Consider the following 11518-nt stretch of genomic DNA (forward strand, 5'->3'; position numbering starts at 1 on the left):
TTCTGCCAGAAACCCTGGAGTATGCATGCGCGCATGCATAGTCAGGAACGGCCGCAAGAAGAGAGGTGCCATTTCCTCCTGCGCCTGATACATTCCCAGAGATTCGGGCCATGGCAATGTTCAAGCAACCACCTTGTATGTAATGCGACTAAGAATAGACATTATCCAATGCGGTGTCTCCTTTCACGACACCAACTCCGTATTCTGTATTCGACTTCTGGAATCGTGACTACAACACGCGTAGTATTGGCAAAGTAGTATTCTCGTGGCGTAACGCTCTTACCGGACTATTTGGTATGTATTCAGTCTCTCCAATGTCTCTGTGCCACTGCCGAATGATGGGAATCTGCATTGGCTAGTCGCACGTCTCCAAAAGTGGGCATCGGAACGAAGACAGGATGGACGCCGTGTCACCAAGACCTAGGGACCCTAAGTCAGGCCTTAAGCAGCCGCGCTGATGCTCTCTGACTGGCAGCCCTCCCGCAAGCATCCATCATTGAACCCAAAATAGTAGCTTCAGCTGCGTGGCTGACATACCCGACAGCACGTGTACAGTAGTTCAGGATGTGTGATAAGCCCGAAGCACGGTAATTCCCTTCTTCAGCACCATCATACGAGCCAACACGGTTAACCTACTATGTATGTTTCTACAATAGTCTCTCGATAACAACAATAACTACATACAACATGAACTAGATTGATGATCGGTCGGACTGACCGGAGAGACTCACCAGGCAACACGGCAAGACTCCAGGCACGTTCGTTTTCCCAATCTCGCACCTTTTATTACCCAACTAGGCATTCTGCCTTCCGAGTTCCCCTAGTTCGCCGACCCGCCATCGAACCGTTTCCTCAGAACTTTGTACCCCATGTCGTTTTCCCCCTTCCCAAGCATAGCATCACTTTTTCTTTTCTTTGGGCCAGATATCATTTCCCACGCGGCAGAGAAAGTTTTGGGCCGATGAAACCAACAGAAACTTTGAAAAGATTGCCAATCAAGACGTGTCCCCGGCATGGTTTCTTCTGCAAAGTCTGGAGACAATGACATGCTGTTACTGAACCAACCTTGTCGGTATGGAGCCATAACAGTCTGGCCCCAAATCCACCTCGTCGGCACTTGCGAAACTCAGCAAGGCTGGGCATCAGACGACAGAAGTGGACTTGTTCTCGCAGCATTGTTCATCGCGAGGCCTGATATGGAAGCAATGGTGGAAGCGTGGAAGGGATAGCAAATATTCGAGAAAAATTCGAAAGTGGGCGCGACCTGGTCTAGCGTGTCGGGCAAGGGAATTATTACCCAGGTGGATCAAGCGTACCGACAACGAAAGGATCACCCCGTATCCCTGTTAGCCTGTAGGACAATCCCAGAACGACATTTCAAACCCTGTGTGACATTATTATTTCTCGCCAGAGGACGATTGATGTTCAGGGGTGGGCGACCTGTCGGTCTGGTCAGTACTGGGTACCGGGTACCTCGCGTACCCGACCTATCCTTTCCTGCTTGTCCCAACCGGAGCGAAGCGTTAGGCAGGCTGCTGGTCCACTAGGGAAATGGCCGCCACTAAACTACAGACCTCCCCCACTGTAGTAAGGGACAATTCCGTCTTTGTTGTTGAACAACCCCCGGCCCGACCACACACTGCTTCTTCTGCGCTCAATAGTCGACCGTGGAAGTGACTGCTCATCATGGGCAGGGAGGCACAGAGGCAAGTGGGCATTGCACATCTACTTGAAGCTCTCCGAGTACCAAGGACGGGGCAGGACTGCTGTGCAATTTCAGCATTAAGTATGTACAATGTTATGTACATGTAGCACTGGGTCAGAAGCAAGATGGCCTGCATAATTCATCAGTTGAAGGAAGTGAGTGACTGGAGTTAGTCGAGGGTTCTGCCAAAGGGTCTCTTCCATCAGTTTTCCCTACTAGCGATCTACGGTCTAACACAACAACACCAACACGCCGTGCATGGGAAGCTAGGGTGAGCCTACAGGAGCGTACATGCAGTATGGGGGTACTTCGTGTTGTACGATAGGGCGATGCGATGACTTGGATCCATTCTACTGACGTCTGTCTGCCCGGCCGGCCCATTGAATTTGTTGTCCAGGTCATGGGCCGGATGTACTTCTACTTGCCAGCATCAGACTAACTTAGCATGTACCGAACGCCCCAAACGACCTAACGGGGCATCCTCATGTGCGCTAACCGGCCTACCCATGCAACCCGCGGTTGACTTGGCTTGTCAAGGTGGTTCCCTGCGACGGCCAGGTACCTGCTGGGTCTCTCATTTACATGCGTGAAGTTTGAGGCCTGGTAAATTGAACCACCCTTTTCCTTCCCCTTGGAAACGCACACACCCCCCCCTTCAAAGGCCAACACGCCCTTATGTCTTTTTATAAGACGGAATTCGACCCCCTTCCCAGGCCCAATTTCAGAGGAGTTTTTTCTAAACCATCTTTCGGTTGTTTGTACAATAAGAGTCTCCAGTCTCGCTCATCCGCTCCCTCTCTCATATATTGCTATTCTGCCTGTATTTGAAGACAAAAGCCTCGTCTCTCGCCGACACTCCTTGTTGTACGACTACCACTTCCAGCGCTCTTCTTTCCTGCAACTGCTTTAAGCGATTTGATCCACTCCTCCACCTGCAGCAGCCAACAGCAGCATTTCCAGCAGCAGCTATTGCTTCAGCCCAGCGAAAACTTGCAGCCGCCGTACCTGGCATATCGTTCCAAGACAACGACAATAATCCAACCCTTTGAGACCTCATAATCCTTCTCGTTCCCGAGACTAGACTTGCGCGACCCTCGCCAAAAAGCCGACCTCCAGCAACTACCAACAATACTTGGTCTGACTGCCTGTCTGCTGTCTCATTCACGAACTTCCAAAGCTGCCTCGGAAACCGACGCCCGGAACACCAACCTGCGCAGACCAAATCCTCCTTCCGGATATATAATTTGGTCGTCATCCCCTTCGACGCCTCCAGTGCTTATATCAGCTCTTAATTGACATATACGCCCATCACCTTTGGCTACCACCCTACAATTTCAGCACTCTGACTGAAAGCAACCTACCCGACGACGCAAGAACCCCTGCACTTGCTGCATCATCGCCTCCTTACCCTCGCTAATCCTAACCCACGGCATCCCGCGCCTCGCAAGGTACATATCTTCTACGTCGCACTACGAAGCCTAAATTTGTGAGTCATGCCACACATGGGAGAGCATGACTACATGCTCTCATTCCCTTTTGCGTTCTTTGGTCCTTTGCCTCTCCCCTGCCTCTTGGCTTCATAATCCATGCGATGGGGGAGTGGTAATAATGCATTCCTATACGAATCCCTTACAAGGGAGCAGGTACACTTTGTTGGAGTAGTTTGCTGACCATGACCTTGTTTCAGCAGCACACATCCCTCGGACAGACTACCATGTTTGACACAGAGTTGCAAAGCTTCGCCAACATGGGCCGCGGTGCATACGACACGACTGGTGTGCCCAAGCCTCCCCCCAGGCCCAAGCCATCATAAGAGCCTCGATGCATTCTCTTGACGAGCAATTTTGACCAATGCGATCACGACGATGGCTCTACTACGCTATGTCTAATACGAGGAACCTGGCCAACCCTCACTATGTCGATTTATCGTAACACCAGCATCCGCTCCGCCTACGCGAGTGTTGGCGTGTCCGCTCCAAGCGGTGGAGTGTGCTCGCTAGTGCTTAATCGCTTGCGCTTCGACTGTACAACAACTTTTTGACTGCAATGTCAGTATGCCGATATACCTTTAATGCACCATCTTCCGATCCGATACGATATACACTACTTCGGCTCGCTGCCGCCTGCATCCCGCAGGGGAATGAGATAGGCAGATCTCACACGCTTGCACTTTCGAACTATCTTGGACTTGTTTTCATCACGGCGTTAATTATAGACTGGGAACGGCATCGGGGTCTCGTTTCTTTTTCGGCCACACCTCAGGGTCCTTCGGAGTTTGCGCAACTTCCGGCGTTCCTAACCAGCACGCTTGGGCTCCTGCGCCACGGAGTCGTAACTCCTGCGAGAGCTACAGAGGCAATGCTCTGTGCATCTCCCGACTACTACAGCGCCACTACGACCGGTCTTCGCCTCCGATGATGGCTACTTCCGCACATGTCACACATTTTAATACCCTTTTTCAGTTCATCACGTGAATTGGTTTTATGGTTGTGGTCACAGCACACAATGATTGGAATTTTCGGGAATTTCCCCTATTTTGCGACGGGTTTCTGGTACGGTTTACAAAAAAGGGAACTGGGCTGGGAAAAGAATCTGGGATTGGTTTGCATATAGACTTTGATTTTTTTGGTTTGTTTCTCTTTTGTACCCCGCCGCTCACCTGTCCAGATCCCTTCACGGGGATCGGATACTTCATGGGGGAAGTCTGTACTCATATTGCTTGGTTTGGGTTACCAGATACATTTCTGGGTTGATCGTCAATGTCGTTTGGGCACTTGTACAATGTATGTGGCAAGGAATTGGGAGGAAGAGCGACCCTGATTCAACAAGCGATTTTCATTTCCTGTTTCAAGGGTTGTCAGCCGTGTGGTTGGTCGCTGGGCTGGCACCAGGTTGATAGAAGATACCCCCTGATTTAGAGAGTATAGTGAGGAGCGCACAGATTCGATGCCTAGAATAAAGGAGCCAATTATATTCAATATTCGTCATATATCTTTCAAGCAAACGAACTTTGGTGACGGAATCAATACATAGCATTATGCATAGTAGGTAATACAGGCAGGAGTCTTCGCGCCTCTACTTAGGTAGTGTGGGAAACTTTACCTCAGTGCGGCCAGGGGCTGGATTGTTTGCTTCTTTTCTATAGGTTACCAAAAACTCGGTTGGGTGACTTTTTGAAGCTGAAATCATTTGAACCGACTTTCCAGTTGAAGCCTGTGGTGCCCAAGCAAACAGAAGAACTTATCATCGAGACAAAAAGATAGAAACAATATAGACTTTCGAATCTGCGATCCGAAAGGAGGCGAGAGGAAATGCCAACAGGACCCACGCATCACATCGACGGCATCCCATCCTCGGAGGCGAATAGACTTCCCTGACGTGCGCATTGCCCAAGCATCCCCTCTCCCGCACGTCTCCCTACTTCAGACAAAAATAGAGACATGCATAGGCAATTAGCCTCGGCACCCATCTGCATATGGTGGGATGCGATTTCATCTCGCACGACCGATCCAAGGGGAGAGAGAGATAAAAAAACAAGAAATTCCAGTCAAGAAGCATCAATATTCGAAACTCAAAATCGGTCAACTGCGCAACTCTGTCATAATACCTCCTCCTCTGCATGTTCTTTTACAGAAAAACTTAATCCCCTCGCGCAACTACTATCGCATTCTCTTTCCTTTCTGTTACCTACTACCGCCCTTGAGGCAAACCTTTGAATGATGAGCCTCTCTTCAACTTCTTTTTATGGTTGCTTAAAGTATATTGCCCCCCCTGGCGGTTGTTTACATCGATGCCCCCATTCCAGCTACACAGCTTGTGTGCATCTTACTTACCTTACATTTTTGTCGGGGATAAGGGATAACAACGACCTTACCTATTTTACTGGCTAGAGGGGGCGTCGAGCCAACTGCGAGGCTAATGCAAGGTTAATAAGGAGCTCGCATGACCATGATACCCGGAAACCATACTCTCGGGACGCTACAACAAGAGCTGACTTGAAGAGGAAAGGCGGCTGGGCGGTAGCAAATCCGCCCAATTGCTAAAAAGTTGGAGGCCACTGTCAGGCAGGCCGCTAAAAGTCGATGGCATGTAGGTACGTATGTTCAGGGCAGGGGAGCGAAAAAGAAGAAGCAAAGAAAGCAAGAAGCCATGGGAAAACTCTTCAAACTATAGCACGCTGCTGATATACAATGGATTGATTGATTGACAGGTCAACTGCTTTCTTTGCTTCATCCGTGCCCATCAGTCCATACGACGTACAGTCACACTCCAAGGTCAGATCGCGTATCAGTTAGATTCGAAGAGGGTGTGTTTGGTTCGGGTCGGATGCGTGACCCGAACCATCCGCCCGGCTAGGTCCCCCAATCAAGAAGGCATCGTCGTACCTTTTACCTACCTGGAGTAGTAGTAGGAGGTTATTAGTCTTCGCCTGCTTCTAGGTTACTCCGTCCCCCCTGATCAACATCATTACGGGTGATAGACCTCCCCCCAGCCGATGCGCTCTACTACCCTGCGCTAACCACCTTCCTACTTGTTCGAGAAGAAACAAACAGACAGAAAGAGCATGGTGCCAATTTGGCCATCTCCCCACAGTCCATCCCTAATCATCATCATCCTCTTTTCATCCATCGCTGATGCTGACTCGTAATCCCGGTGTAATCATACCTAACCTACTCTACTAAACTTTCGTTGGGCCACGCACACAACTATCTACGATGCTGGGCAGCGATCCCGCTTGGGGCTTGTGTATTTGTTTTATTTTTCTCTCTCGCTTGTTTGCGACGCCGCCAGATCAGATTAACTCACGGCGTATATACGGGATCGAAAATGCAAGCAGCCAGATGGGCGCCACCTCGCCGATTGATGCAGGTACGGGCTGCTTTTCACATTTGCGTTTTATCATCCAAATTGTCGAGGAGCCGAGCCGAATGCGCCGCGCCGCGGTCGTCTTCAAAGATGGGAAGACAAGAAGTGATCCATCACTCTCAGCGCGAGCGGATGTCAGGAACCACGTACCGGTACGTCTAAGTACAGGTACAGCGCGCTACCTCCGCAACATCACATGTACCTCTCTTTTCTTTCCTTTCTTTCTTTCTCACCTCACCCCATAGGTCACATATGGACAAACGAACATCCCACGCTTCTGCCACCGGGAAGCGTGTGTGTCCCTTGGCGAATTCGGGGGGACAGGGATTCGTCTACTTCCATATATCCTCTCGGCTCGTATTTTCCAGTCAACCTGTGTGCGCGTACAGCACGGCGTAGGAGATCAAGATTTTTATTCCCATTGTGCGATGACTCGACGTAATCGTGCGCCCTCCCTCATTCCCGGAGTAATTAGACTGAACAAACGAATGAATGTTGGTAAATCCCAGGGGGACTGGGTGTGGTGGCAGTCAGGTATGTAGTACCGTGTTGGAGCTACTGCAGGCGCTTTACCAGCCAGCCCTGAAATAGAAACAACACCACAGAGGCCTGTTCCGTCCAACCAGGTAACTCAATCAGCATGATGCTTCTTTTCAGGTGTGTACAGCCTCTTTTGCCCCTTCCGGCCACGGCGGCGATGACCTGTCCCTCCTCATCTTCGATATCCTTGGATACTATTGATCACCATGAACAATGCTGTTGTCATCTCTGGGACCGAAGTTGTCTGACAGTCTTACGCCGACCATGACCATTTGACTTCCGAACTTCCGCATTTGTCGAGTGCAAGATGCGTAAGCTGACACATATGTCATCTCTTGGGCAGGGAGATGGTTGCCGCGTGGGGTGATGATGGCCCGGTCTGTCCCCGTAACCCGTAACCTATAACCCCCCACGAGCATATTTATTCTGATACAGTAGAGCAGGAGGAGAAGCAGAAGAAGGGGGGTCGTCGGTCCTACGTCGCTCGCCAGCCATTGGACGCGCCCTATCTATGACCCCGGCCCAGCTAAGATTTTCAGATTACCCTTGCCTGCGCCTCTCTAATCTTCCAGAAGGGTTCTATCGCCAAGCTTACCCGGGCAGTTCCGGCAAACAACCTGCTGTGTGCGCGGCACTGACTCTTGTGTTCCTGGGTATAGATGAAGCACGTGTTGCGATGCACACACAATGTAGAGTATACACCGAACTCCCGCCCTCACACAAACCCGCCGTTGTCAGCCCAAACAAGATTATGTTGGGCCCCCTTGCAAGTGACTACGTGTGCAGCTGAAAGAAGGGTATGAAGCCTCTGCTGATCTGCTCTGCTCTGCTACTATCCCGTTGGCTTGGGAGAAAACCAATCGAGGTAAAACGATCCGGGTGAAGGCGGTGCGACTACACGAAAACCAAACGGTGATGTCAGCTCGCTCTAGTTATACGGTTTCCGCACACGCGCGCGCTCTAGCCCTCAGCTCCTTCTTCAAAGGTTCCCGCTGCTCGGTTTTCCTTTTACCCGGCGGCTTGGTAAGAACCTTCCGATGCTGGCGAGGCTGCCCCTGCCCTGCATTTGTAACCTGCATCTGCATCTGCGCTGCGTGAACACGGGTTTCTGATCGGAGGAACGAACGCATTTGCGCCAATCAAAAATCAAGCGGGAGGAGGACAAGCGCATATGTACGATCGGGATGATTGATCGTTTTCGCCCCCCTCTTGTATGATGTGATACGCGAGATGAGGAAGAACAAGAAAGGGCGAAAGAAAGAACGATAGAAGCCACCGATTGGAAAACCACGTGGAATCAGGAGTTTGCCGCGCGCTGTTTCGCCCCTTGGCCCCTCCTTCCCCTGGAGCAGCCGCAGCGTTCGGTTCATATATTTTGTTTTATTTTTGTTATTCTTCATATACATATGCTCGTTCCCGGCCGGTTGGCCTAGAACTTTGTGTATGTATATGCCACACGGGACGGGACCCTCACGTTAGCTTAAGCAGAGGGACGAACGGGCACCTCCACTCTCCCTTCCCGTCAACAATGTATCGCAAAATCTCTCCATATATATTGCTTATGCGGAACAAGTAGCACAGCTAGCCGGAGCAGCAGCAGAAAAGGGGGCGGGGCGTGGGATACTGGACATAGAAAAGCAGGTACCCCGAACCCCCTTCCGTTACGCCAACCAGGAAGCCCCCCTTTGCGCAGATCCGCCCGCCGTGCATCGGTGCCGAGAAGTGATCGCCCAATGCCTTTCGATCATTTTCGTCCGAAATTCAGCTGTCAAGATTCATGATCGTCGATGATGTGGAATAAGCGGCCGGCTACATGACCCGGGACCCAAGTTTTCGTACTAAGCATGCACGTTTTGTAGTACTGTACTGGCCACGCTACATTACAGGCTATTCGCGACGGCTGAAGAGTTTTCCTGACAAGTTAATCTTTGCGCTAGAACTATCAGCTTGACTGTTACATACACACTCTTACACACCCGTATGATTGATTTTAAGTTTTCGCTTGTCTTTCCAGGCTTAGGCGATCCTGCACCCCTGAGTTGATATGGCGGCGATCACTATAACTCGTAAGACTGGTTTTGTGTTAGGCAAGTTGGTGTAGGATGAAAAAAGGAGATGTTTATGCTGGTGACACGGCGATGCATGAAGTAGTAGTAGTAGTAGTAGTATAACATATCCATAAGACGGGACGAGCCTCTATTATTAAGAAACCATGCTAGACATTGTGGACTGCTTATTGGAGGCGTAAATTTTGACTTCACATCTCTATTGGATTGATAAGATGCTCGATTGGAAACAAATCCATAAACTAAGTCTCTCTTAATCACAGGCGGGCCTCATGCTGGTCATATAACCTCAAAGCCCGACTGGCTTCTCATATGATTTGGAAGAAACTTAGTGAAGGGGCGATTCAACAGGGAGACACATTGCTTGGTTTGATCCACATACGGGGAGCTAGAAGATGCTTATGTCGACATGAAGAGATTGCCCTTGAGTTCAGAATCAAATCTCGCATCATCGTCAGTCGTAGTGGCTCATCAGTGTTTACCTATGATGCCTGCCAGATCAAATCTCAGAGTAAACGTCGCTAGAAACCACTGTTAGCTCTCTCTCGCTCTCACAAAGACACACGTACGTCTTTGAGTATAGGAGTAGGTCAATTTTGTACTCACGTCCTCCGCACCAACGGCATCTTCTCCCGCACTTGCTCCCATTCGCCCAAGTCGATATCCACCAGACCCATCTCCCCGACCGCGCCCTCCTCCGCCTCCAGCACCTCCTCTCCACCTTCTTCCGAGCGCACGTCTCTGACGCCCTTCAGCTCCATGGCCACTCGGCCCCAGGGGTCCACCACCATGCTGTGCCCGTAGCTCACGCGCCGGGCCCCCTCGCCGTGCCGCCCGACCTGCGCCGCCGCCATGACCCAGCTCTGCGTCTCGATGGCGCGGCTGCGCAGCAGGACCTCCCAGTGGGCCCGGCCGGTGGGGACCGTGAAGGCCGAGGGGTACAGCAGGATCTGGGCCGGCTCCTGGTGGTGGTGCTGCTGTTGCTTCTCCTTTTTCGCCAACGAGGGCGACGGCGGCGTGGTCAGGTACAGCGCCGCCTCGGGGAACCGCAGGTCGAAGCAGATGAGGCTGCCGATCCGGCCCAGGGCCGACGCGAAGGGCGGCGTGAAGGAGGCCCCCGCTTGCGTGTTGGCCGACTCGCGCAGCGTGGCGTAGTCGAAGAGGTGCAGCTTGTCGTACGAGGCCTTCTCGTTGAGCGAGCCGTCCTCGTTGATCCAGATGGTGCGGTTGTAGAGCTTCGTTGCCGTCTCTGTTGTTGTTGCTGTGCTGGTGGTGGCATCGCCAGATGATGAACTGCTGTTCTCTTCTTTGGAAGACTGGGGAACCGCGGTGAGTAAGGGGTTCACGGTGGAGGACTTGGCGATGCCGGCCACGGGCCCCGGGACGTGGATCCCGACGTGCACGGCGAGGGAGTGCTTGGCTGCCGCGGCCTGGAGGCCGGTCACAAAGGGGGAGCTGGCTACTGGTTTTGCGAGGGAAAGGGACTGAGCCCCTGAAGTCGCGATGTAGTCTGACGCCTCGGGCAGAAAGAGGACCTGGTTGGTGAAGCTGGTCAGCTAGATGATATAGACACTCGAGATGGCCTTCCAGCCTTCCGCAGAAGCTCGAGATGGCCAAATCGGGGTAAATCCATTAAAGGGGGTGGTATATGCGCTCCCCAAGCGTTGAGAAGCCTCAGAAACTCTTCGTTCAGCCCGTGGCCCTCGTCAGAGTGCCGTTGTATATCACCCATGAAGGGACACCCACACCCTCTCTCTCTGGCATATGACCTAAACAGAACTAGAGGTAAAACTAAGACAGACCTTTGCGCCAGCAGCGGCGGCTCTAGAAACGAGTTTAACACACTGCTCCAAGTTGTGCGCCATGGAGGCGGTTGAGCATATCTGCCCCACAGCCTGCTTTTGGTTAACGTCATCGCTCAACTTGGGCAAATGGTGGAATACTTGCTGCAATGGCCATGATTGATGATGGGTAACTTTAGACTATGATCGATGTCGTTGCACATGCGTCTGTTGATTCCTGAGTTGTACCAACAAGGTTGTTGGGTGTGCATCTACTCCGGCGATAACAGGCCGAGGATTTCGGAGGTCGGCTCCGCATGTTGGTAGTGGACTAGCCCGATACCGCCGATCTCAAGTCGTCCGCGCCAATGCCTTCCAAGACAAAACGCGTCCAGACAAGAATATCGTGAGGACTACTATGTTTGAGACTTGCCTTTTGTTTGATGGGCTGTGTGGCCTTTTTGGTTTCACAGTACTTGGAGAAGAGATGGGATGGATTCACCCTATTTATAGATCTCGCATTGCCGCTGCCTGCTTGCTCAATAGAAACATCTACTTGG

The 11518-nt window shown here is 51.5% G+C and overlaps 1 protein-coding gene across 1 annotated transcript; it reads right to left on the reverse strand.

The window, feature by feature from the left end:
* Positions 1-9779: 9779 nt before the first annotated feature.
* On the reverse strand, positions 9780-11042 carry PG994_001623 (Carbon-nitrogen hydrolase; the record flags this gene model as incomplete). The annotated part of the gene is made up of 2 exons (XM_066853032.1): positions 9780-10712; positions 10980-11042. The coding sequence occupies 2 exons, from the start codon at positions 11040-11042 to the stop codon at positions 9780-9782; spliced, it is 996 nt and encodes a 331-aa protein (XP_066721173.1).
* Positions 11043-11518: the final 476 nt, after the last annotated feature.

The sequence above is a fragment of the Apiospora phragmitis genome (genome assembly GCF_038363925.1).
Source record: "Apiospora phragmitis strain CBS 135458 chromosome Unknown utg000002l:1.0-5516284.0:1.0-5523493.0, whole genome shotgun sequence".
In the NCBI taxonomy this organism is placed as follows: Eukaryota; Fungi; Ascomycota; class Sordariomycetes; order Amphisphaeriales; family Apiosporaceae; genus Apiospora; species Apiospora phragmitis.